We start from the raw sequence: 26,282 nt of genomic DNA on the forward strand, positions 1-26,282 counted from the left end.
AATCTGATGTTTCATAATTTCAGCATAGAAATTTAGGAGAGAATACACATCATGGTTTGTTTGAGATTTTGGCCCCAAAAATGCACTCAAAACTACACACTTCATAATTCATTCAAAGCTTTAAACAATGCAACATTACCAACTTCCATGAATCAAATCATACATAACAAATACACATTGTAAATGAATGATTCACAAGAGTGAGTCACCATTGTTCTGTTCCTTTCAGCCACAAAAATCTCAAGGAGAGAAAAACACAAAAGCTGCAGCAAAGTCTAATTATTAATGGTTCGTCCCAGCCATCGTTCTTGTATGATATACGGTTTCTGTCACTTCCAGCCAAACACAGAAATCTCAAGGAGAGAAAATAAAAGCTGCTGCAGCGTGGTTTATTATCTTCGTTCATGGCTCGTCCCAGTCATCGTTCTTGTATGATACCAGAGTGTCAACCTTGTGAATCTGCAATGCGAGACATAGCCTCGTCACGTGAGATTTTACTTGCAACACACTCTAGATATCTCATATCCATCAGATTCGGACTAAATGAAATTTTACCTTTGTATCAAAAGAGTGTAGTTTCACCATTTGTGGGTTGGCAATAAGCTTAGCGTCACTCTCCATCCAAGTAAAAGGGACCGAGCAATCTTTATCAGTGTAGGCTAAAACATCAAACACACCTACAACAGCCACAAAATACCAAATCAAACACACACATATTTGGACAGAGACATAACATACATGTTTCAAGACTCTTACATGTTTCATCGAGGCATGGCAAGTACGTAATGCTGGATGCTATCTGCCTCATGATTGCCTGAATTTCCCTCATAATCTCTTTATCACTCTTCTCCCTCGACACTCTGAACATCGAGATCCCATTCAATATACATAGCTTGCAGCAAACTAGCTTCACAAACCTTAAAAAAGCAATCAAAAGCATCATATTACCCCGTCTCAATGACCTCTCCATCCGTCTCAATGCTGAAATTCCATCGCTCTAGAACCTCTCCACTAGCTTTGCTCATGATCACCAGCACCACCCTCTGCAGCTTCCCTGCCTCCAGCCACTCTACGTATTTGTTTACGAGACGAAGTCATTTTCAATAAACATACTAACATCTACACAATCTGCATACCAACTAATCCTAAACTCTGAAAATGCATATAACATTAGCTGAAATTTTTACCAGAGAGTTGAGAAGTGAGATTCGAAATGAAGGATTTAACCCCCTCGTCTTGAGTAAGCAACAACGGGAGACCATATTTCTTAACTCTCGCAAAACTTTCTTCTGGATACAATCCCCGATTGTACAAAATACTACAAAAATAATTTCTCAATCAAATTTTGTTTCTCATCGCCACAAAATTAAATACAAGTAAATAAATGATAAATTTTTAGATAAACGTAACAGTAGATCCTTACCTGTTTGCTGCATAACCTGAAATCGTTTTCCCCGAAATAAAAAGTTTGATTAGTAAAGGATTTATAAAGAAGAGGAGAAATGCACAAACCTAATCAGAAGAAGAAAATAAGCAATTGAAAAACGCAACAATGCGCATACCGAAAAATTCACTAACGATGGCGGCTGATCCCCGCAGAGTGATGATGTCTTTAGTGGCAGTTTTCGACGCCATAATTCCTTTTTCTCTCGAGTTTTCAGATCTATATCACAGGGTAACAGATTTAGGGCAGAAGGGCTGAAAATGAAGAGCGAATGCGGTGATGAGATGAAAATTGAAAACAAATTTAATGAGGAAGTTTAGAAAGAGGGGTTTTAATGGAAAGGCAACGGCTAGATTTTCATCGTCTTTGTTTATCAGTGGGGTTTCAACGCAACGGTCATTTATTTTAGATTTGTTTTATTTAACATAAAACCATAAAATTAAAAATATTAACATCTATATAAATAATTTGAAATTGAGTAACGCGATTTTGGGAAAATGTAAAATGAAATAAAGGTGGTGAAGGAAGTGGGTGAAAGAGATAAACGAAATGTAGTACTCTCTCAATCCCATTTAAGATGACTCCTTTCGTTTTTCACACATATTTTAGAAAAATCATAATAAATAGTTAAAATAGAGTAAAAGTAAAGTAAGAGAGAGAATAATGTACAAGAGGGTCTCTTCCATATAATTTACTTTCCATTCAATTTAACTATTCATTATGATTTTTATAAAACACATGCGAAAAATAAAAGGGGTCATCTTAACTAGAACGGATGGAGTACTATGTTTTACCTTTGTATGATAATTTGAAATCTATTGCAGACCGACATAGCTACGGCGCAACCGCCTTCTGAATTTTTATTTTATTTTATTTTTTAAAATCTTTATCTATAAATAATCTTTGCTCAAATTTTTTTTTCATTCTATTTATTTTTGTCCAATTAATTTTGATCCAGTCCAATAAACTATACCAACAATTAATAAAATAATGTGATTTGTAACATGACCACTATTGGGCTGAACAAGTTTTTGTGTCTTTGACTTAGGCAGAATCATGGCCGTGCCACTTGTGGACACTCTTAATAGTACCAAAATACATGTATTTAAAATTGAATTATAATTTCAATTTATCTTAAATCCATATCAAAAGTAAATAATGAGAATTTCAAATAGGTATAAAACTTGGTACAGAAGAGTACAATTCAATTCCGTTGAATGCTAATTTCAATTAAAAAAATTAACTTATTACCATTTTTTGGGAAAAAAAAGAATCAACACTACAAATTTTTCACAAGAACGGGCTGGAACGACGATTCCCAAAACTGGGAAGAAACAAAAATAAATCTCAAAAAATCAACTGCGGAAAATTTAATCATCATTAATTAAAAATTGTAGCGCAACAAAAGAGCCATAAACAATTAGCAGAAAGTTCAAGCAACCACCTCAATAAACAATAATTAAAACAACTGCTTTTAAAACATGCTCAAGACTGCCAGATGACAATTATACGTATAACTTCAGAACTAAAACAAAATTTTAAAGAAAGGTTTCATTCCCAGCCAGTCGGAGCAATGTCCACCGGAGCAGCTGCTGGTGGAACTGCAGTTGTTGCAGCATCAGCTGGTGGTGCCACAGCAGCATCCCATCCATCGGGACCTACACATATTATACGAGTTTATTTCAGTCATGTAATAAGAGAAACTCTCTTAAATGACAACTAGAATCAAGCATTTTGTAGTATCCGCAAAACATGCCATAGTTTTCATGTTGCAAGCTACAAAGTTCCAAAACAAAGAGTTGACATAAAAACTAGTCATTTTGTTCTTCAATTTTTCAAATTTCCCCAAATTATCTATATCTGTACACCCCCACTAAAATTCTTAAAATCTCCAACCTCAAAGTTGTATTCAGGCAAAAACCCAACAATATCATCAAAGAAAGGATAACCTGTTTCAGAAGCTTCCCAACCACCGGCAACTGGTGCAGCTGCACCAGCCAAGTCGGGAGCCCATTGAGCCTCCGGGATTTGAGCAGTAGACCAGTCGCCTCCAATAGCAGCAGCACCATAATCAGCATAATCAAGAGCTGGAGCTTCCTCCTGTTCCTCTTCCTTAGCCTCCTCAGGCTCCCTATAGAAGAACAGATCCACCTGCCAGAATAGATAATGATAATCAGATGGGACAGTACAAAGACCGTCAAGCATATTGTACTTTTCGTTTCACATAACATACATGTGTACATCAAAAGCATCAACTTTCATGCTGTAGGCGAACAAGCATAAAATTTAGTAATATAAAACAGATGATTTCCATTTGCAACACAAAGCCTCAAAGCATCAGAATATGTCATGTCAAACAAAAAATCTCAATATACTATTATACTCCTGAATCTTACCATAATATCCCATTTGTGACCGGGAGCAATGACACCACGCATCTGCAGCACCATCCTGGCCAGAAGCCAGAACAGGCAGCCAATACTGTGTTTTCCCTTGTTATTGGCAGGAATTCCAATATCCACATATCGCATAGGCGAGTCAGTATCACAGAAAGCAATTGTAGGGATATTGTACAAAGCAGCTTCTTTAATAGGCTGCACAAGAATTTTAAAATATTAGAGCCAATGCTGAATACAAATGCGACATACAACATCGTTACACAATCACAATTAGTAGCTGACCTGGTGGTCAGTTCTTGGGTCAGTTAGAATCAGGAGCCTTGGCTCGCTGAAAGTTGTCTGGAGCTGATTGGTGAAGGTTCCAGGTGTGTGACGCCCAGCGATAGCATTAGCACCAGTGTACTGAGCAAATTTCAGAACGGCTCTCTGACCATAAGGCCTAGCAGATTGGACAATGATGTCCTGGGGATTCTCGATTCCAACAATGACCCGGGCAGCCATCTGCAGCTTCTCCCACGTCTTTCCAAGATTGATGATGTAAATTCCTGAGTGGTATAAATAAATTAAAACCAATATCAACAGCCAATCAATATAGTGAACAAATTACAACATATGTGAAGTATCAATGAAGATATCATGCATATACTATCAAGAAGTAATCAGATTCGGCATTACAGTTGAAAATCCATCTTTAGAAGATACATTTTTACCAAATACAACACAAATCAAAGACGCATTCCTCAATCCTCATTGACTATGACAGAACGAGGTAATCCTAGTGGTAAATTTGATGAAATCCGCTGTTTGTTTGACAATCATATTAACAGAGGTCAAAAAGCTTCATAAACACATACCAATCGAGTCTATTGAGGACCTACTAATTTCCCTAAATTGATGAAACAAGAGAAAATCAATAGATAATTAAAACTCAAAAACGTTGCAAAATAAAGAAAATTCAGTAAAATCTAATATTTATTATAATTGTTCAATTTAACACCTATGTCGTAATATGCATTAGACGAGAGAGCACTGCAGCGCTTGAATTATGAAACAAAATACAACAGCGCTTGAATTATAAAACAAAATACAACGGTGATTGAAGAGCAGGCAAAATGGCAAGATAAGAAGCAGTTCTAATGACGACATTCAAATGAGACATGTCGATTACCATCATTGCGCCGCTTAAAGGCGTAGCGCTCCATCTGGAAATCGCAATTTTTGGTTCCGAGATGAACCTCGGCCGCCAGCATGAGCTGAATGTCGGCCTCTCTTGTGGAGAGCACCCTTTGATCAGCCATGGTTGAATGCTCTTCGCCGCTCCGCTCAAACGAGTATTGTATTTTTTTGCTTCTGCTATAAACCCTAATCATCAATATACCTATATATGCCTCATTACTTTTCAATTGGGCCGTTTGGAAAGCCCAATAATTTGTTTTAATTTTTAAAAATAAACCCTAATCTTCATTGACTTTCTCATTCTGGAAAGCCCAATAATTTGTTTTAATTTTTAAAAATAAACCCTAATCTTCATTGACTTTCTCATTCTGGAAAGCCCAATAATTTGTTTTAGTTTTTAAAAATAAACCCTAATCTTCATTGACTTTCTCATTCTGGAAAGCCCAATAATTTGTTTTAATTTTTAAAAATAAACCCTAATCTTCATTGACTTTCTCATTATGGAAAGCCCAATAATTTGTTTTAATTTTTAAAAATAAACCCTAATCTTCATTGACTTTCTCATTCTTAACCAAATGATCAGGGATCAATCCTGACATCAACACGGAGAATAGTGAATAGGTCTACCATACCCTTAGTAATTATAAAAAAAATAATACTCCATTAATGATCAAGGATCAATCCTGGCATCAACACGGAGAATAGTGAATAGGTCTACCATACCCTTGGTAATTATAAAAAAAAATACTCCATTAATATTATTAATATCTTTAAGATGATGGAAGGAATTTAGTACACTATACTATATTTTGTATGAAGAATTATTTCACACCTATATATGCCTCATTACTGCTATAAGTCGTTGTATGGCTTCCAAATTCCCTCAAACTCTCGATGTGGGATGGATTTATACTCAACAGTCTCCTCGTCCCCTCCTCCAGTGCCACTTCTCCTGCGCATTCATATGCAAAATGCATGAGTTCATTGGTTCATATTCAAATACGCTTTAAGTATATAACAAATGTAAGTTAATCTAGTATTTTTTTTATATAAATTATTGATAGGGTATGTTTAGCATGAGATGTTAGGCAAAGGTTAACTTATTAATCTTGGTCCAACAATATAAAACAACTACCAAGTAGCCCAATTCCCTAAGCTTCGAGGCCCACGATTGTTTTGAAGCCCGAGTCAAAAAATCTAAAATATATTGTTCTCTCTTTTATAGGTAAGTGATTAAATGAATTTAATTTTTAAAGGTCGTATCACGGTGGATTCGAACTCGAGATCTTTGTCTTCAGGAAATATATTATTCTCTTCAATGTAACAATGACGGCCTCTTCCCTAAGCAAACAAAGAGTTTCACGTTTTTGTGACCATTTACTGCTCATAATTCCACAAAATCATTCTGCATGTAGTTCATATATAACCATTACAAACTATACTTGCATTTCTCATAATAAATATCCTTAGTTCATCCTCCCTCATTAATCTTGCAAAAAAAATGTTATGCCATGTCATCATGTCAATGGCATATATAGAGTATAATTCAAGAGTTTTTTTTATCGTACATAACTACATATGGTGCTCGAAAATAAAGTGTATATTTCCTCAAGAATCATAATGTATATATAAATATAATTATATTCTAAGATTGCACGATGAATGGTTTTGTGGTGTAGTTGGTTATCACGTCAGTCTAACACACTGAGGGTCTCCAGTTCTAACCCCCGGCCGAAGCCAATATTTAATTTTATTTTTATTTTCAAAATCCGTTTTTCAAATGTCTTTTTTACACAATTTCAATTTCTGATGCAGTTGCTTTTTAGTCTGCATGGAGTACTATTTTTTATAGAAATTATATCTTAATCAAATATGAAATACAGATCATTTCTTCACAAATTTTCGTTTTTTTATTTTATCTTTTTATATATCTGGTGCAGTTGGGCTTTAAAAATAGATCCTTTTAGTTGACAAACAATATATTTTTATAGAAATTATATCTCAAACAAGTGTGAAATACACCGCAGCAGTGATGACCAGTGTCACGCCAACCAAAAATTGGTAGTAGTATTTAAATTTTACGTTGACATTTAATAACTAATATAGTCAGAGAATCTCATAGTAAAGAATTTTCCAACAAATAATGTGTAAATATTTTTCTTTTCCAAACAGTTAAACCAAATAAAAGCAACATAAAAAAAAATGTTGAGGGGGGGTTGTGTATGGAATAGTGATGTCGTAAGGATCCTATTCCAAATTTAGGTGACACTTTACAGGCCCAAAGTCATGATAGAAAAAACAATAACTAATTAATTATTTGCAACCTACCAACAAAGATTCTCCAATTGTTCCTGCGAATATTCCTATCAAAACATAATTTTTACATAGAAAATGACAATTGCTTGCTTTCTAAGCTCGTATAAGATTTTTCATTAATAATAATTGTGACTAATTACCTTTTTTATGTATCCACAATAATTATATTATCAAACAAAATCAAAATATTTATTGCACTATGAAAAAGTGGACTAATTTATTAATTGTTTGTTTCTATAATGGTTTAATAGAAAGAGGGAAAAAGTATTTCGTCTTCGTACTCGTTCAATTAGGGATTAAGCTAGTATCTATGACTATATAGGAAGAGATAATTGTAACTTCAAATCTTGGATCTCTATAAAATTAGCCCTAATCTTCAAATGTTTTCAATTTGTTGCAAAATTGAACATTCTACTTTATCTTTCGAAAGTTTAAAGGTGGGATTATACATTCATCCAAGATTGGGACTTAAAATTGATTGAAATTTCTAAAATTAATCATCAAGATAATAACCTATAATAATTAAAATTAGGACATCCTTTCTACAATTAATTATCAATCATTCTTCGAGGCCACAAAATGAATTAGCCAGCGGTCCTTTAAATGAAAATAGAGGTCATCACACAAAAATGAAAGTAATATATATGAAAAAATATCAAAAATCACCAAAATTTAAATTTCTGATCAATTTCACAACTTAGAAAAGTAGTAGGTAATATTATAATTTGAATATTGTTCTCAATTACCTTGTAGTCTTGGATTTGAGGAAATAATATATGATGTAGCATGCAGAAAATACTATTTAGCAAAAACATTTACCTATTAATGACAATGTTTAATATCCCAATTAAATATGCCTTTAATTTTCATAGATGTATGTACCACGTTAACATATTTACACACGCAACACGCCAAAATTCATTGTTATAGAATAATTGGTGAAAATTCAAAATTATGATATAATATCATAATTTGAAGTAATGATTAACAAGAAATTAACTAGTACTACTTTTCATTTTTCATCAATTTGCAGTTATATTTAGGAGGACATTAATTTCAAATCTTTTTTCCCTTTTATTTCAAAATCTTAATTTTCTTTTCCCCCACGAAAAGAAAGAAAACCACTCTTCCAAACCACCGGTTTTGACGAAGCCGGTTTTGAAACCTTTTAAATATTGCCCCCACTTTCTCATTTCTTCACTAAACTACCTTCTTATCACCAGTCTCATCTCTCTATTCACCAACCAAGGTCTCAGTTTCGTTACACTCTCCATCAAATGGCCAAGATCAAGATCGGAATCAATGGTATATTACTAGATCTACACTTTAATTCTAGTTTAATTCCTCAGTTTCATTATATACGTGCTATTTCGCTTCAGCTTCATCTGCATTGTTCCGATCTGTTGATTCTGCTCCTTTTTGTGTTGTTTGCTCAGGATTCGGTAGAATCGGCCGTTTGGTAGCGAGAGTCGCTCTGCAGAGGGACGATGTCGAGCTTGTCGCCATTAACGATCCATTCATCACCACCGAGTACATGGTAAAATCGCATTAATTAACAAATTATTTGTAGATTTTGAGATCTGCTTGTAATCGAGGGTTAGAGATTAATGCTAGTTGATTTTTTCCCCTGCAGACGTACATGTTCAAGTTCGACAGCGTGCACGGCCAGTGGAAGCACCACGATGTGAAGGTGCAGGACGAGAAGAGCCTTCTCTTCGGTGAGAAGTCTGTCAGAGTCTTCGGATGCAGGTGCTAGTTTGTTTGCTTGTTTTTTTATTATGTTTCGATGTGTTTAAATAATTGAATAGAATGAGTGGAAATTGATTTGTTTATGGCTGTTGGTTTCCAGGAACCCTGAGGAGATCCCATGGGGTGAAACTGGCGCAGAATATGTTGTGGAATCTACTGGAGTCTTCACTGACAAGGACAAAGCCGCTGCTCACTTGAAGGTTGCTTTTTATTCTGTTTCTGAATTCAATTTGATAGCATAATCGTTCAATTTGTATTTCATTTTCTTTGATCTGTCGGCTTGTGGTGTGTTTAAGATCTTAATGTAATATGCATTGTCAAACAATATTGCTTTGGATTTCATAAGTGTTTATTTGCACTTAATAAATCTATCTGGTTATTGCTTTGGATTTCATGATTAGATCTTAGATTTGCTTAACTTTGATTGATTTCATGATTAGATATTAGATGTGCTTGTTATAAGTGATTGATTGTGTTGTGTATGTTGAATTTTGGGGAATTAGGGTGGTGCCAAGAAGGTTGTGATCTCCGCCCCTAGCAAAGATGCCCCAATGTTTGTTGTGGGTGTGAACGAGAAGGAATACAAACCCGAGTTGGACATTGTTTCCAACGCCAGCTGCACCACCAACTGCCTTGCTCCATTGGCCAAGGTTATCAACGATAGGTTTGGCATTGTTGAGGGTCTCATGACCACTGTCCACTCCATCACCGGTAACTTCTGTTTGCTTACGTTTGTAGATTGAGATTGAATTTAATCTTATGAATGTCGTTGATCCGGTATTTGTCTGCATTCAGCCACTCAAAAGACTGTTGATGGTCCCTCAAGCAAGGACTGGAGAGGCGGAAGAGCTGCCTCATTCAACATCATCCCCAGCAGCACTGGAGCAGCCAAGGTATTGTGTTCATTCACTCATCACATTTCCTAGATTTGATACTACATTATAGAGATGTACTAATTGACATGTTGTGTAGGCTGTTGGTAAAGTGCTTCCGGCTCTAAACGGAAAGCTGACCGGCATGTCATTCCGTGTCCCCACCGTTGATGTCTCAGTCGTCGACCTCACGGTCAGGCTAGAGAAGGAGGCCACTTATGACGAGATCAAAGCTGCCATCAAGTGAGCTATTTCGTTTGAAGAATGCGTGTTTGGAGTTTGCTGAGAGTGTTATCTAATAATGTTGTTGTTATTCGCAGGGAGGAGTCCGAGAACAAACTCAAGGGCATCTTGGGATACACCGAGGACGATGTGGTTTCCACGGACTTCGTTGGCGATAGCAGATCGAGCATCTTCGATGCCAAGGCCGGAATTGCACTGAGCAAGAACTTCGTGAAGCTCGTGTCATGGTACGACAACGAGTGGGGATACAGCTCAAGAGTGATCGATCTGATTGCTCACATGGCATCTGTTGCATTAAGATGAAGGCCTTTTTTTCCCTCTTAATTTCATCTTTCCGGCATTGTTTTGTGGCATTTCCCTTTCTAGTTATGACCGAAGAGTCGACAGACTTGTAATAAATCATGTGACTGCACCTCTTTTTAGGACATTAGCAACGCCACATCATCATTTTATCTTCCTACCCTTTCACCTGCAGTGAAGTATAAGCTGCCCTAAAGGCCGCCCTAAACATTTTCTTTATTTTAATATTTAAATAACTACAAAAATTGGAAAAAAAACCTTCATTTCATTTAAAATTAATGCAATACGAATTAAAAAAAATCATTGAAAAAATGAATATTCATTTTTGTTTGTGAGAGATGATCGAAATATTCGTATGGAAAGTGAGACATGAGAGAAATGTTCATATGAAAAATAGAATAAGAAACGAGGTTTAAATAGACAAAAATTTGAAGAAAAAAACAAAAATGCGTTGCATCGTTCGTGCCATCGTTCGCGTCGCCCACAGTGGGCGGACGATGCCGTCCGCGTATCGTCTGCGGACGATTTATAGGGCGCGCAGACGATGCATCGGGTATCGTCTGCACACCCACAGTGGCATACGATGGCGCGCTCGAGGCATCGGGCGGTCTATCGTCCACCCCATTGCGGATGGCCTTAGCAGTTATTTGTGTCGTTACCTTTAAATGAATTTTCCCGTGATATTCAACTTGTCACTTTTTTTTTCAACCAATATTCATGTGCTACTTATTTGCAAGTACTACTATTTAATTATAAATTAATCATCCATATTAAATGGAGTACTAGACAATGAATCAAACTTGTAAAGTCGGTACAAGAGAACAAAATAAAATGAAAGTACAATGCTAGGTGTTAAGCAACAACATTGATAACATTGGTCTAAAGAGCAATTTTCGGTAATTTTCTAGACAATCAAGTTCAAAAGTTTGACAACGAATGCGCAAAAATGTTGTAAAATACCTCTAGTATAAGTTTTAATTCTTTAAATTGATATTGATGATAACAATTACTCCCTCCATCCAATAAAAATAACACATTTTATGATGATATGGTTTTAATACACAATTTGTAAAATAATAATGAAAAATAAGGTCCATTTCATTAAAAATAAAATAAGTTAACAAAAATTATCTATTTGTGTGATATAGTGGAAATACTAAATAAAATAAAATATACTGTCGTGTCACTGTCTCATCTTATATTTTAGCCAAGTAAGCTGCAATCTGTGACCTAAATTAAAAATTGGGAACAGTCAGAAAAATTAAAATTTGATGTATTTAATTCGAAACTCTATAAAGTTATGTGCAAAATTAGCAAACTTCCATGTTTAATAAGTGTCATTAAGACTAATCTAGACATTTATATTAACAAATAATTATGCATGTAGGAATGGGAAATTGCTTTTCAAAGCCAAATACCAATGTTATAGTAAGTCTCTATGGGTTAAACTGCTAAAGGTAATTAAATATAGCACAAAATAATGATTTAGTAGTACTTGAATGAAAATATGAAATACTGTATAAATTAGTAAACAACGACGTCAAGGTTTCGTGGTGTAGTTGGTTATCACGTCAGTCTAACACACCAGAAGGTCTCCAGTTTGAGTCCGGGCGAAGCCAATTTAGTATTCTTTTCAAATTTTATACAGTAATTATTTTTAATAGATATGGAAGTGGTTGTCGAAGTTAAAATGTAGAGAGCTAACTATTCTGAATTGTTTTGACGCTAAACAAAAAACAACACTTAATTGTCTATGTAAATACACAAGTCATACTCAAAAATTTAACTTCTTTTTTAAAAGTTTGAGTTTGGGGTGAATTAAAAATAAATAAAATTTGTTTATTTTTCAATACTAATTTTTTGTTTGAATTTATTGTGGACGATTGAAATTGTTATTTCACATACCTTATATCAGATTAAATGAAATCGAACCAAAATCACATAAATGAAAACCGAATGAAACTATTTTTTCACGTACCTTATATCAGATTAAACATAATCAAATTAAAATCACATAAATGAAAACCGAACAATTTTTTTATAAATTTTTGGATATTGTCATGCAAGTTCGGTTTTTAGTGTTTGATTTTTCAAGTTTAGTTTTATTTGTATTTTTTGTTTTGTTTGGCAATATTAGCAATTCAAAATTATTAAACACAGCTTCTAATGAGCCTAGAATAATTTAGTCAAGTGAAAATTGAGAAACATCGTGAGCATATTCAATATAATTAATAATGTTAAGAAAAAACCAGTGCGTAAGAACACATTATAATAAACAAAATGACTTAAATACTTCCAAAGTAAAAAACTAAAAACATCTAGCAACCAAAATTCGATTATAACGATATTAAACGCGAACATATTATTGGTAGGATTTCTGGAATCTCTCACGCGCACCGGGACCTCCAAAATTCTTCGGCTCAGTAACGAGAAGGTTTCAATCCCAGCCGGTCGGGGCAATGTCCACCGGAGCAGCTGCTGGTGGAACTGCAGTTGTTGCAGCATCAGCGGGTGGTGCCACAGCTGCATCCCATCCATCGGGACCTAAACATATTATTTAACATTAGAGTTTATTTCAAACATATAATAAGAGAAAATCTATTACTAAAAGACAACTCCAATCTAACAATTTGTTTAATCCACAAACCATCTTGCAAGCTATACAGTTTCACCCTCTAAAATTCTTAAAATCACCCTACATATTTTTACCTGTTTCAGCAGCTGCCCAACCACCGGCAACTGGTGCAGCAGCACCAGCCAAGTCGGGAGCCCATTGAGCCTCTGGGATTTGAGCAGTAGACCAGCCGCCTCCAATAGCAGCAGCACCGTAGTCAGCATAATCAAGAGCAGGAGTTTCCTCCTGTTCCTCTTCCTTAGCCTCCTCAGGCTCCCTGTAGAAGAACAGATCCACCTGCCAGAATAGAAAGAGATAATAAGATTGGACAGTGCAAAGAGTGTCAAGAAGTATATTGTACTCATCTTTTCGTTTCACATCACATAATGTATTTAAATATAATACAAGTAAACAGATGATTTCCAGTTGCAACACAAAGCCTCAAAGCATCAAAATATGTCATGTCAAACAAAAAATCTCAATATACTATTATACTCCTGAATCTTACCATAATATCCCATTTGTGACCGGGAGCAATGACACCACGCATCTGCAGCACCATCCTGGCCAGAAGCCAGAACAAGCAGCCAATACTGTGTTTTCCCTTGTTATTGGCAGGAATTCCAATATCCACATATCGCATAGGCGAGTCAGTATCACAGAAAGCAATTGTGGGGATATTGTACAAAGCAGCTTCTTTGATAGGCTGTCCAGGAATTTAAAATGTTAGAGCCATTATTGCATACAATGTGACATACAGCATCGTTACACAATCACAATTAGTAGCTCACCTGGTGGTCAGTTCTTGGGTCTGTCAGAATCAGGAGTCTTGGCTCGCTGAAAGTAGTCTGGAGCTGATTGGTGAAAGTTCCAGGTGTGTGACGCCCAGCGATAGCATTAGCACCAGTGTACTGAGCAAATTTCAGAACAGCTCTCTGACCATAAGGCCTAGCAGATTGGACAATGATGTCCTGGGGATTCTCGATTCCAACAATAACACGGGCAGCCATCTGCAGCTTATCCCACGTCTTTCCAAGATTGATGATGTAAATCCCTGAGTGGTAAAACAATTAAAACCGATATCAACAGCCAATCAATATGGTGAATAAATTGCAACATATAGTAAAATACCAATGAAGAGGCGTTGCAGTTGAAAATACATCTTTAAGAAGATGCAACTTAAGGAATATACAATTCAAAGACGCATTCAACATAGACTAAGGCAGAATGAATAATATTCCTAGTGGTCAATTTGATGATATCCACTGTTTCTATGACATTAATATTAACAGAGGTCAAGAGCTTCATAAACAAATACCAATCGAGTCTACTAAGTACTAAGCACTAACTTCCTCAAAGTGAAGAACCTAGAGAAAATCAATGCACAGTTGAAAATTCATAAACGTTGCAAAATAGTACTATAAAACTAGGTAAAATATAATAATTCTTATAATTGGTAATGTTTAAGCTTATGTTGCAATATACATTAGACGATAAAACACAGCAGCGCTTGAATTAGAAATCAAAACACACTATCGATTGAATAGCAGAAAAACTAGCACGATAATCAGCACATCTAATTACGATACTGAAACGATACAGGTAGACAAAGAAATAGCTGATTTTACCATCATTGCGGCGCTTAAAGGCGTAGCGCTCCATCTGAAAGTCGCAATTTTTGGTTCCCAGATGAACCTCAGACGCCAGCATAAGCTGAATGTCGGCCTCCCTGGTCGACAGAATCCTCTGAGGGGCAGCCATGATTCAGCAGTTGGTTTCTTCGCAACAGAGATTGATTTGCAGAGATGAATATTAGAGAAGAAGTGCGCAGTAGGGAGCATAAACCCTAGATTGAAATTCTATTTATTGGGCCAAAACTGACAATGGATTAATTGGTATTGGACCGGCCCAATAAAGAACACTCAGAAAAATATACCGACTATTTATTAAAATTATAAATTTTATTTGAAAATCATAACGGCGAGATAGGTAGAAAAAAAATTAGTTGTATTTTATTTTAAATTTTAAAAATTCTGTGCAAAATCGTTACTTAAATGTCCTTAACAATAAATTTTCCAATTTTATATTAAATGGTATGAAATTTTGTAAAATATCATGTTAAAGGATATCCATAGTGCAGTCCAGATATTTAGTCATGTACTCCTTCTACCCCAAGAAAGTTGACTCACTTCTTTTACGTACTCATTTTGAAAAAATCATTATAAAGAGTTGAAGTGGGTAAATAGTAATCCCCCGTCATACGGTAGATATCACACTTTCCTTTTTAGTTTGTTCCACAAAAATGTCACATTTCCTCTTTTGAAAAAAGTTTGCTCTCACATCAATTATAAAATTATATTTTCTCTCACCACTTAACACACAAAACAACATCTCCTAAAATCTCGTGCTATCTTCTTTGGGATGGAGGCGAGAATAATATAGATAAGAGTCTTCTCAACATTATTTATCCACTCTAACTATTTATTACGATTTTTTTCAAAACGAGTGTCAGGCTGCCGAGATCTATTCAACTCAGGATTTATGTGCATCAAGAGCCTGGAGTTGCCGCCTAACCACTCATTGCAGATTATTTTGCCGCCTAACGTCTCATTGCTAATAAGTTGGAATCCATCTTTACTAATAGTACATTAAAATAGTATCATTTTAAAAGATGTTGTTAAAACATGGTGCCTATACCCACCCAATTTATGCAATGGCTGTAACACCAAGATAGGAAAACATTTTTAAAATTTTACATTTTGCAATATAGACGAACGTAAAAACAACAAAGTTTTTGTAGTCAATTTCAAGGAGAATTACACTACTACCATTCAATAAACAATACTTTTATAACTTAATATATATACTTAATACCAACCTGGCATCAAATAAAAACATGTGAGTGAAACTCTTTAGCATACTTGGAAGTTAGAAAAATAATAAAATGGCTTCGCCCGGACTCGAACCGGAGACCTTCAGTGTGTTAGACTGACGTGATAACCAACTACACCACGAAACCCATATGTTAGAAGCTTATAACATTATTTACATAAACAAAGAACAAACTTTATACTAGTATTCTGGCGATATTTTCAAAATGGTAGTTAAAATATAAATTTACATACTACTCCACAATTTATCAAAATAGAGTCAGTTGTCAAATGATCACAATCTAAACTTAAATATAGAAATCCGCTTGCCAATAGCAATGCCAAGCAAACTCGGTAACGCTGAATGATTTTTCATTTACTTAGTAAAATTCAGTTTTCTTTATTGAGAGTTTGAAACAAACCTATACACAGAGAGATGGCAGACAAGCCGAGCAGAGGCCTCGTATTGTACGGCGACGGGCTGGCTCGATTCATGAGCCCCGCCCAAACTCATCTCAATTCGCTCGCTTCTCGGGCTCTCTGCGGTTTCCTCGCCCTCCCTCATTCTCCTCAATCAGGTACTATTCTTCTCCTTTTTATTACCTCACCTGTAGATGTGATTTTTTAATTGAAATTTAATGAGCTGGTTGGATTTTGATTGTTTAGTTGCTGCATTTTCTGTCATAGAATTGGAATTCAAATTGAATTTCAGTGATCATTGTGAGACTGGAAAAATGTTTTATTTGTTCATATTTGGAGACAGTACAAAACTCAACTGAACTATGTTATTTTTTTAATCTCTTTCCTATTTTACAGAATAATCAGAAATGGGGTTTGATTTGTACGATAAATTACTCCGGCTGTATTTTTAGTCAATGAAAAATACTGTCTTGGTCATGACTGAGATAAAAGATTTTCCTTAGAGGGAGAAAGAGAGAGGTTATTTGCTTTCCAGCTTTGATATTGCTAAGATTTTTTATGCAGCTCGAGTTTAGTGTTTAGCTACGATTTTTTTTTCTATGTGAATATTTGCATTTCTTGTGTTTTTGAATGTTGAGATTTGTTTGGGAATTACATTGCAGAAAATGAGGATATGAGGATAGTTAGGGAGTTCGCAGAGTTGCTTGATGCAAATGAAGAATATGAAAGCACGGTGAGATGCAATGTGATAGAAATGGTTCAATCCCTGTATGGTATATGTGATGATCTTTTGATGAGATTGGGAAATCTAACAGCCTATTGCAATCCTCTTTTAGGCTGTAAAAGGAATTTGTGAAGATACACCTCAAGAAAAGTGTGCATTTCCATCTGTAGCAGAGAGGTTTGTTTGTTTAAAGGGATTTCATGGGCTTGATTGATCTATATATAAACTGAATGGACTTTATAAGTCGTTTCTTGATTCCATTTTCAGGTTCATGGGAATGAAGGCGGCTATCGTCACCGACAACTCAAGTGTGAAGTCTTTTGGAGGTATGGTTGGCTTCAAAGTGTTTTCCTGGAACGAAATATCCGGAAACGATGGTTCTAGTGCTGAGTCATCACACTTGGCTTCCGAGGTTCTGAAACTGCTTGGATTTCAGGAAGGGAAGGAACTGGATTCGGGCATCTTTGAGTTGATTTTTGCCCACGTTGGAGCCAATACGGAGATGAATGGGGTTGAGGGCATAGATCTTGTTAACCGTTTGGTTGGTGATTTCTTACACAAGGCATCACCTGGAAGCAATATTAGCTCTAGGTTGCACGTGTCTGTTATTATGAGCTATGGGGCTACTTTGGGAGACAAGGATCTTGAACTCTCTGTTTCAAATGCGGGAAAGAAGGGTGATAGTGAACTTTCGCACCTTTTCCCGCGTCAAAGTTACATGATGAAAGCCGGGAAACCGAGGGAGAATATTCGGTATAAGTTGGTATTTTTGTGAAAATATGTTAGTGAGACTAAGGCTATGATGCTAATGCTGAACCAAATCCTTTGCAGGCAGCATTGTCCAATGCTACTAGCCCAGTATCAGCATGCTGTGACACGCGTTGATGCGGTTGAATCGTTTTCGTTTAGTGATTTTCTTGAGGTATTCATTTCCATATATGTTTATGCTTCCTCATATTTCTTAAAGAAGCTAAATGACTCTTGAATACTTGTAGATGATATCTGATTGCTGTGTTCTTCCTTGACTAAGAATAGTTTCATGACCACAGTTCTACGCAATTTGAACATCATGATTTAGTATAATACTAGTCTTGAATTTAGTCCGATTATATAATCTGTTGCAAAATGTACACTCAGCTCGGGGCAAAAAAAGCTTTCTTTCCTAGTTTATGCAGGAAGAAAATAAATGACTTTTACTAGTGTTAGATTTTGGTGTGTTTAGATTAGTTATTAAGCCTTTTCTATGACATTTATCTATAACATTCATCTTTCAAAAAAAATTCCTCTATATTGAAGATGGTCTTTATTTCTGACATTTGTCTACGAAGATTCATCTCTGAAGAATTGGCCTATGTATATTATGATGCTTTGATTAAGAAGACTTTATATATTGTTTGAAGATGTGCGTTTTTATTGCAGAATGGGGGAGACCTCGTTATACCAGTGGATCGATTCTTACATGAGGTAGCCTTCAAGCTATGGAAGGCCCCAAAATATGGTGCTTGAGAGCTCTTCTGCTGCATATCATCAAAACTAACAAGATTTCACGTTGTTTATCGATCTATAGATGAACTAATGCCAACCATAGATCAAGATTTACTTTGTTTATCGATCTATAGATGAACTAATGCCAATATTATATTGGACTTTGCAGCTGGTTTACATTATGAGATGATGTGTTGAGGAAAATGGATGAGAATTAGTATCAGTACCATCTTATTCTCTTAGGGTGTGATAGTGTTTTCATAGGTTTACATAAATAAATATACTGTTTGGTAGAATTTGGCAAAACTAAGAAACCATATAAACAGTGTGTTTGGTAGATGATCTGTGATAGATTCCCACATGTGGATATTAATGGAAGTGACAATGATATCCCTGACTTTGAGCCATGGAAATACCATATAACCTTCTTCATTCTTAAAAAAAATGTTTGGCAATCACAATGAAAGCCTTGAAAGAGGATTAAAACAACGATCTCGTTCCATCTTGTTTGCTCGATGAAGTGTCTTCAAATTTGAACATCGAACCAACACATTTGTTCCTTACTTCTCTTCCAGCAATATGGATGTGCAACGTGAAAGCGACGACACCTCCTCCTCTGCTGCTGCTCCACTGTACTCTACCAGATTTGATCATCAGAGTTGAGGTGTAAGAGTGTCCACTATAAGGCGGACACGCCCAATAGCCCCGCCCCAGTTTTTGTCCATAGCCCCAGTTTTGTTGTCCATAGCCCCAAAATTCTATTTCTGCCACTATAGTGGACACCTCCAATAGCCCCCAAATTTTATTATTAAAATAATCGCAGTGTAAACCCGACGGTGTGATGTATTGGTGTCATATCCCGATTCCCACGGTGGGGGAGATTGATTCCAATTCCAATACTGGGACGGAGTCGTGCCATATCCGGCAAAACCCGACGGGTGTGATGTATTGGTGTCATATCCCGATTCCTGAGAGTCGGGTGAGTCGTCGTCTCCTCGATTCATTTTTTAGAGAGTGGTTGTGTGGATAGTGAGTGGATGGATTTTGTGAAAATGGTGAAAAATAAGTAGGGAGGTGTGGTATTTATAGAGGGAGTGTAAAAAAATTTCAAATTCCCCGCAACCGGCTAATTCGCCGCGGCTATGTCGTCCACTATAGGCACCGCGCCTATAGCCCCCCGCCGCGTCCTCGCCCCGCACCCGGCTATCGCGCGTCCGCCGCCTCTCGCCCCCCTCGCCGCGTCCGCCCCCGGGGCGGACAACTTCTCCACTATAATCCGCCGCCCCCCCGCCCACCCTCGCGGCTACAGCCGCGTCCACTCCATAGTGGACACCCTAAGTAAGAAGCCACAAAAAATTGATCTGAGCTAGTTAATCACAAAGGCAGGGGAGAATAGATATATGAAATAAATTGATATACCCTTTGAGAAGATTTACTATTTTAAGCTCCTTCCTTTAAAGTAATAAACAATCTGCCTCTGCAGAGCATCTTGCTTCTCTCCAACTCCATTTCACAAAATGTACCTGGACTAGGGGTTTATCTTGTCCATAGTATATGGACTTTAAAAATATCGTCATACATCCCTGGATTAAGGGTTTATCTCAAAAATGGTCCTTTTGGCTTTTTTGAACAAAAAATGTCCTTTTGGGGTGTTGGCCAATATGATCTTTTTACACTTTTAACTTTTTAAATATGATTTTATTTCAGTGATGTACTTAAATTTAATATTATTTCAAAATTATCATTCGTCTTCCAATTTGCCATCCTTCACTTTGTTTCTTTATTTCAATATTAGATTTAATTTTATAAAATTAAATTTTAAATTTAGATTTTTAAATATCAAAACTTTTTTAATTAAAACTATTAATTCATGGACACTATAAATATTGATTAACACTATTAATTTTTATTATTTAATATAATATTCAGCTGAATTGAAGAAGTACAAAAAAAAAATATAAATGATGATGGAAAAATAAGAGCTATTCTACTTAGCCTTCGTTCGGTTGTTATAATTGTTTGTGAGTAAATATTATGTAGTTGACTAAAATTTGATACTACTAAAAATTTGAGACTATTACTATTATTCTATTGTACTCCATCCATTCCAAAAAACATGGTCTTTTCTTTGTCATTTTTGTCCATCCCACAAAATTAGTTCATTTTTATATTTTTTGAAAACTTTTTTATCAAAACATTATACTCCGTATTATAATAAGTCTGTGGCTAACCATTATTTCCTACTACTTACCCATTTGAAGTATTTATATAGGAGTATTTTTGTTTAATTTTTCTAGTTAATTTTGATTGTTTTTAAATAAATAAACGAAAATTATATAGTCTTACATTAGATGCATATCCATTTATGATTAAAACTAGTATTAAATATTGATTAAAACTAAATAGGCATCAATATATCTTATTGATTAAATATTAGACGCTATCAAATATTGATTAAAACTATTAATTTTTGTTACTTAATAATTTTAATAATAAACAAAATTTTATTGATATTTAAAAAATATAAATTTAAAATTTAATTTTATAAAATTAAATATAATGTTGTACTAATAAAGAAACAGAGTGGAGGATGGCAAAAGGGAAGAAGAATGATAGTTTTGAAATAATATCATATTTAGTACATCACTGAAATAATATCATATTTAGTACATCACTGAAATAATATCATATTTAAAAGGGTAAAAGTGTAAAAAGACCAAATTGTCCAGCACCCCAAAAGGGCATTTTCGATTCAAAAAAAGTCAAAAGGATCATCTATACATATATAAAGGGGGAGTTTTGGGGGTGGTATTTATGGAATTATCATTTAAGCTTAAATATATAATTTAAATACTACAATTTAGACATTTAAGAATAAAAACTTTCTCACATTTATTTATTTATTTGTGTAGTAATTAGAGAAATGAAAAGGTTCCCATGATCTCCTTCCACAACTCACGCCATTATTTGTGTAGTAACTAGAGAAATGAAAAGGTTTTTATGCATTTGAGTAATAATTAGAAAAATGAAAAAGGTTCTATTTATATAAAACAAGTTACGTATATACACTCTAAGAAAAATAAATCTATTTAGTAGTATTGTTGGAAAATGATGGTTTCAATTAATTTAATATTATGTGGTGTTTATTTTTTTTTATGTATTTTCTTGAATATTGTTGTGTTTGATTTATGATTGGAAATGTTTCGATACTATGATCCATTACTAACATTACATTATAATCATGCATATGTTTCCATACTAAATTATCTAATCTAACAAAGCGTGCGAAAAAATCAAGCGGTCAAATTTAATTTTTAAAAAATGTGTTTTGTCTCTTCACTTCCACTTGAATAATTTGAAAGGTCACAAGATATAAAGGATATTTATTATTAATTTAATTTACAATAAATAATACTATACCATTGAGTTACTATCAAATCTTCTATAAATACCAATTCTATTAATAAAAAAAAAACTATTTCAGTAAAGATGCTTCTGTCCGTCAAATCATGTGGAGTATTATCTTTCTCTACGAGTTATTTAATCTAATTTGTGTTTTTAATTATGTTATTTTACTTTTGATGCTTATCTTATTTTAGTTTCTTATCTTTCCTTTTTATCACTGTATTTTATTCTATTCATTATATTATTGCAAACAATTAAAAAATATATGTGGGCAACTATTTTGTAAAATCTTCACTTATTTTTGCAGGTATACTTTTGCCTTGAGAAAGCTTCAAAAGTAACAATTCTGCACCAAGATATGAATCCACAACCTGTTGGTTTGAAAAAATAGATATTATCATAAGGGAAGACATAGTTTAGTTGGAGATTTGCGACTATTCAGTTTTACCTTACTTGACTCGTAGAATTATCGCATCACCGATTACTCAATATGCATGAAATTATTAACAATTCAAGATATTGAGAGACTGGTTTACCTCACTTGCTTTCATTATTGCTTTCAAGAACTACATTACTGCTTTCATACTTGCTTTCAAGAGCAACATTATGAAGTTACAATTTTTCTTATATGCAGTTTTTCTTAGGCATATTAGAATTTCATTAGCTACTGAAAAAAACTTGAATTTCATAAAACAATTAAATTGAAGCATGGAATTTGAAAACCTGCTAATAATGGTGCATTGCTTTCCACGTCTATTGCTTGCGCAACATGAAGCATGGAGTTTGTGAGAAAATTAATAATATAATACAAATTTATTTAATTCAATCAGTTAATTTTCTTTCTATTTTAGTGTCTTTTCATATTTCATTACTTTGATTAATAATAAAATATAAAATACAATCCAATAAAATTTAACTGTAGTTAATAACGTATTGATATAAAATTTAACATTGCCAATTTGTGGGGTTTTAATATTGAGGAAATTAAAAAGTTTTATTTATTTCTAGTAATTACTGGACAAAATGAAAAGTTTTGGTTTTTACTGAATTTTGATTGAGGTTTCAATATCCCCATGATATTAAAGTCTCTACATTGATGTTGAAGTATTTTATACAATTATATAAAATCCATAATGATATTTACGGAGATTTAATATTGCCATTGATTGGTATTTATAAGTATGAGGAATAACGACCTTTTGTTGTATGAGTATGCGGATTAACCGAAAGGTTGTAAAGTAAATTATGAGATTATTGCTTCAATGGCCTTCCATTTCATTTTTCAAAATTTATTATACATTTATTCATCACTCATTTCATACAAATACAATGGCAGAAATTATTGTCATTCATTTTCCAAAATTTGATAACATTTACGTAACGCTTAGTTTTTAATTTTTGGGAAATTAAAAGGTTTTAAAATTTTTAATAATAGGTGAAGAAAGTGAAAAAGTTTTGAGGAGTTATCTTCTATTTTTTGGACTATAAATATATGACATTTGGTAATTTATCCATTCACATATTTTTTTTCATCACTTTTTTCACTCCCTCCATATTTTCCAATACTCTTCGTAATGTTTAACATGAAGTTATGATATTCTTTTTATTTTTTTTTCTATTATTAAAGTTTGTTTTAAAGTGATTAATAAAGTAAAATTGAACTGGGACGGAGGGAGGATTTTATTTATATTTGGCTCATTTGTTGGTTATGATGATTATATTTTAACGTTAAGGGTTTAGGATTTAGGTTTCAAGGTTTGAATTTTTAGCGTATTAGGGTCACTATATTGCAATGTACTGAAGCTCGACTATGATAAAGTATAATACTAATTTAAATAGATACATAATACAAAAAAGATTACACACATTTTTGTGACAATATTATTCTGCGTCGGCGCTTTTATACTTCAAAATACAATTTTAAAACCGTTTTGAGGTTTGAAAAGCTATCGTCCAATTTTAAAACTTGCAATACTACTAATTTATTTTCGGAATCAAAACGTGATCTTGTGTTAATCGATTAACAATTTAAAATCGTATGATAAAAAAATATTTCGCGTTTGAAACTAGTTTTTTAGATAAATTATTAGTCCAGAGATGTCCCACTGTATTCTTAGCAGTACGTTGCTCTGGTAGAAGAACGCTGACCGAGCTCTAGTTTCTGTCTCTATCTACAAGAGGCGAAAAGGTACACAAAAGAGCAGCTTGTTTTGAGTTTCAAGCTTTGTCCTTCGATCTCCACTTATCCGCCGTGACGGTACGCCTCTCTCTCGATTACAAATTTGAATTGATATTCGAAATTGAATGCACTGTGCCTGCGAATTGGAATTGGAATTGGAATTGGAATTGGAATTGAATTTGAGATAGAGAGGCGAGACCTATCCGGTTCAGAAATTGGAAATTTTAAATTGAATTGAATTTGGTGTAGTTGCTGTTGTATTCTAATTTTTTGGTGTTTTGTTGTATCTCTAAACATTGTAGCAGTAATTCAGAAGCCTGCACTGTTTCTTTTTTCCACGAGTCAGAAGCTAAGCATTCGTTGAATTGATACATGTCTTTTAGAATCTATACAAGGGCCAGAAGATTATATTTTGATTATACATGGATGTTGTCATCAATGTTTCAATTGCTAACTGGTGAAGCGTGAATCTAGAATGTTATAATTATTTGATCATCAATGCTTTTTTGATTATCAGTGTAATCTATACGCATGTTTACTTTTACTGTTTACATGATTATAATGAGCTTTTAAAGTGGTTAGGTTTTTCTATAGCTGCAGGCTTGAAAAAACGCTAGAATCCCTTCATGGTCGTTCGTGGCAGAATCCTCGCTGTATTCAACAGTTTCCCTCTGTTTCCATCGAAGGCTCGTTTTGCGGTTGTCTCAAGAAGCTTCTTTGGTCGTTTGTTTACTTCAGATGATCCTGCGCTAGACGGTTATCCCTTGTCCGGCAATCTATCATCTGAGCAACCTGAAAAATGTGGAGACAAGAAAAGGAATCATGATATTAATGTCATCATCAACAAAGTTCTCAATGCACAAAGTGAATCCGAAGTCTTCCAGTCTCTGGCACAAGACATTGAGTGTAACAAGATACAAGAATTAACCCAAATACTTCAACTTTCAATTCTATGATTGCTATGTTTTGTCATCACAAACAAGAGCAAAGGGCCCTGGAGTACCTTGGGATTTTAGAACAGTCACCATACTGTAAACCTGATGTTCAATCATTCTATCCGTTGCTGAAGTTGTATTTTCGAGATGGGAAGACATGCAAGTGCTTGAATCTCGTAGATGACGTGGTTAAGAAGCACCATTTATGTCTTGATCTGGCAACTTATACTCTTTTAATCCATGGATTCTGCAGAGGAAACAAATACGAGAGGGCATACCAGCTTTTCAAGGAAATGATAGGTCAAAATATAAAACCTAGATATGTAACATGTTCATTGCCTTTGAAAGAAATGAGAGAGAAAAACATGTATGGTGCAGCCGAGATGATTGAAGACGTTATGAAGAAAATGAAATCGCCTGGACAGAAAAACTGCTGGTAACACAACTTACTACTATATCTGGAATAGTTGCCCGATCTCTCCCAGCTGATCATTTATTGAGTGTGTTTGTGGCGATATCATATTTTAATATAAATCGCCACGTGGCGCGCGCTGGCGCTAGGCGTGACGCCCACTCGCCGGGCTGCGAGTGGGCGTCGTCGCGCTGACGCAATAAATCATTTTTTTAAATAAATAATTAAAAAATAAAAAACGGTCATATGACCGTTCAACGCTTATTTTTTTCTTTTTTAATTCTATAAATACTCCTCTTTCATCCTCATTATAAACACAAACACACATCTATTCTTCTCAAATCATCTTCATTTCCTCTCCAATTTTCATCTCACCTCTCCAATTTTCATCACAAAATGTCCGGCGACGGAAACTCTGGCGGCTTTGACTTAAACGCGTTTGGAGACTGGGGGGCATGTATCCACATCAAAACGCGTCGACGAGCCTTGAGTGCCCGGCGTCGACGATCCGGAACTGGAACCACCCAAGACATTGTACATGCCCCCTAGTCGCCAAACGCATTGATGTCAAACCTCCCGGAGCCGCCAGAGTTTCCGTCGCTGGACATTTTGTGATGAAAATTGGAGAGGAAATGGAGATGATTTGGGAAGAATAGATGTGTGTTTGTGTGTATAATGAGGATGAAATATGAGTATTTATAGAGTAAAAAAAAGAAAAAATAAAAAAATGGTTGAAAAC

At 34.8% G+C, this 26,282-nt stretch overlaps 5 protein-coding genes, 1 long non-coding RNA gene and 1 other non-coding gene across 7 annotated transcripts; 3 read left to right on the forward strand and 4 right to left on the reverse strand.

Annotated features, from left to right (window-relative positions):
* Nucleotides 1-81: 81 nt before the first annotated feature.
* On the reverse strand, nt 82-1,781 carry LOC121802805 (mitotic spindle checkpoint protein MAD2). Its single transcript, XM_042202510.1, has 7 exons — nt 1,563-1,781; nt 1,424-1,439; nt 1,188-1,318; nt 949-1,069; nt 757-860; nt 556-677; nt 82-459 (listed from the first exon to the last, which is right to left on the reverse strand). Exons 1-7 carry the CDS (start codon nt 1,633-1,635, stop codon nt 403-405), a joined length of 624 nt encoding a protein of 207 aa, XP_042058444.1. The 5' UTR covers nt 1,636-1,781; the 3' UTR covers nt 82-402.
* Nucleotides 1,782-2,804: 1,023 nt separating this feature from the next.
* LOC121801844 (40S ribosomal protein SA-like) lies at nt 2,805-5,191 on the reverse strand. The gene is made up of 5 exons (XM_042201276.1): nt 5,012-5,191; nt 4,126-4,388; nt 3,841-4,038; nt 3,394-3,595; nt 2,805-3,102 (listed from the first exon to the last, which is right to left on the reverse strand). The coding sequence occupies exons 1-5, from the start codon at nt 5,139-5,141 to the stop codon at nt 2,996-2,998; spliced, it is 900 nt and encodes a 299-aa protein (XP_042057210.1). The 5' UTR covers nt 5,142-5,191; the 3' UTR covers nt 2,805-2,995.
* A 3,345-nt stretch (nt 5,192-8,536) lies between these two features.
* Nucleotides 8,537-10,659, forward strand: LOC121801843 (glyceraldehyde-3-phosphate dehydrogenase, cytosolic-like). The gene is made up of 8 exons (XM_042201275.1): nt 8,537-8,640; nt 8,772-8,872; nt 8,969-9,084; nt 9,185-9,284; nt 9,588-9,795; nt 9,880-9,977; nt 10,057-10,199; nt 10,277-10,659. Exons 1-8 carry the CDS (start codon nt 8,613-8,615, stop codon nt 10,500-10,502), a joined length of 1,020 nt encoding a protein of 339 aa, XP_042057209.1. The 5' UTR covers nt 8,537-8,612; the 3' UTR covers nt 10,503-10,659.
* Nucleotides 10,660-12,696: 2,037 nt separating this feature from the next.
* Nucleotides 12,697-14,963, reverse strand: LOC121805513 (40S ribosomal protein SA-like). The gene is made up of 5 exons (XM_042205397.1): nt 14,742-14,963; nt 13,905-14,167; nt 13,622-13,819; nt 13,209-13,410; nt 12,697-13,043 (listed from the first exon to the last, which is right to left on the reverse strand). The coding sequence occupies exons 1-5, from the start codon at nt 14,872-14,874 to the stop codon at nt 12,937-12,939; spliced, it is 903 nt and encodes a 300-aa protein (XP_042061331.1). The 5' UTR covers nt 14,875-14,963; the 3' UTR covers nt 12,697-12,936.
* Nucleotides 14,964-16,058: 1,095 nt separating this feature from the next.
* TRNAV-AAC lies at nt 16,059-16,132 on the reverse strand. The gene has a single exon. It is a non-coding gene; the product is annotated as a tRNA-Val (tRNA).
* Nucleotides 16,133-16,284: 152 nt separating this feature from the next.
* Nucleotides 16,285-18,835, forward strand: LOC121802812. The gene is made up of 7 exons (XM_042202516.1): nt 16,285-16,337; nt 16,416-16,561; nt 17,066-17,136; nt 17,240-17,304; nt 17,395-17,880; nt 17,959-18,049; nt 18,547-18,835. Exons 2-7 carry the CDS (start codon nt 16,420-16,422, stop codon nt 18,631-18,633), a joined length of 942 nt encoding a protein of 313 aa, XP_042058450.1. The 5' UTR covers nt 16,285-16,337; nt 16,416-16,419; the 3' UTR covers nt 18,634-18,835.
* A 5,304-nt stretch (nt 18,836-24,139) lies between these two features.
* Nucleotides 24,140-25,586, forward strand: LOC121802958. The gene is made up of 2 exons (XR_006050880.1): nt 24,140-24,274; nt 24,791-25,586. It is a non-coding gene; the product is annotated as an uncharacterized LOC121802958 (long non-coding RNA).
* Nucleotides 25,587-26,282: the final 696 nt, after the last annotated feature.

Source organism: Salvia splendens, chromosome 5 (assembly GCF_004379255.2).
Source record: "Salvia splendens isolate huo1 chromosome 5, SspV2, whole genome shotgun sequence".
NCBI classification, from domain to species: Eukaryota; Viridiplantae; Streptophyta; class Magnoliopsida; order Lamiales; family Lamiaceae; genus Salvia; species Salvia splendens.

Bases quoted from the DNA above. Each gene is read 5' to 3' on its own strand.
- LOC121801844 (XM_042201276.1), bottom strand. From the start codon at position 5,141: ATGGCTGATCAAAGGGTGCTCTCCACAAGAGAGGCCGACATTCAGCTC. The intron at 3,596-3,840 runs GTAAGATTCAGG...CTATTCTGGCAG, and splicing joins GTCACAAATGGGATATTATG to GTGGATCTGTTCTTCTATAG. The intron at 3,103-3,393 runs GTTATCCTTTCT...TAATATGTGTAG, and splicing joins TTGGGAAGCTTCTGAAACAG to GTCCCGATGGATGGGATGCT.
- LOC121805513 (XM_042205397.1), bottom strand. From the start codon at position 14,874: ATGGCTGCCCCTCAGAGGATTCTGTCGACCAGGGAGGCCGACATTCAG. The intron at 13,411-13,621 runs GTAAGATTCAGG...CTATTCTGGCAG, and splicing joins GTCACAAATGGGATATTATG to GTGGATCTGTTCTTCTACAG. The intron at 13,044-13,208 runs GTAAAAATATGT...TAATATGTTTAG, and splicing joins TTGGGCAGCTGCTGAAACAG to GTCCCGATGGATGGGATGCA.
- LOC121802812 (XM_042202516.1), top strand. From the start codon at position 16,420: ATGGCAGACAAGCCGAGCAGAGGCCTCGTATTGTACGGCGACGGGCTG. The intron at 17,305-17,394 runs GTTTGTTTGTTT...TTCCATTTTCAG, and splicing joins TTTCCATCTGTAGCAGAGAG to GTTCATGGGAATGAAGGCGG. The intron at 18,050-18,546 runs GTATTCATTTCC...TTTTTATTGCAG, and splicing joins CGTTTAGTGATTTTCTTGAG to AATGGGGGAGACCTCGTTAT.
- LOC121802805 (XM_042202510.1), bottom strand. From the start codon at position 1,635: ATGGCGTCGAAAACTGCCACTAAAGACATCATCACTCTGCGGGGATCA. The intron at 1,070-1,187 runs GTAAAAATTTCA...ACAAATACGTAG, and splicing joins TCTCACTTCTCAACTCTCTG to AGTGGCTGGAGGCAGGGAAG. The intron at 460-555 runs GTAAAATTTCAT...CTCGCATTGCAG, and splicing joins TACACTCTTTTGATACAAAG to ATTCACAAGGTTGACACTCT.
- LOC121801843 (XM_042201275.1), top strand. From the start codon at position 8,613: ATGGCCAAGATCAAGATCGGAATCAATG. The intron at 8,873-8,968 runs GTAAAATCGCAT...TTTCCCCTGCAG, and splicing joins TCATCACCACCGAGTACATG to ACGTACATGTTCAAGTTCGA. The intron at 9,796-9,879 runs GTAACTTCTGTT...GTCTGCATTCAG, and splicing joins CACTGTCCACTCCATCACCG to CCACTCAAAAGACTGTTGAT.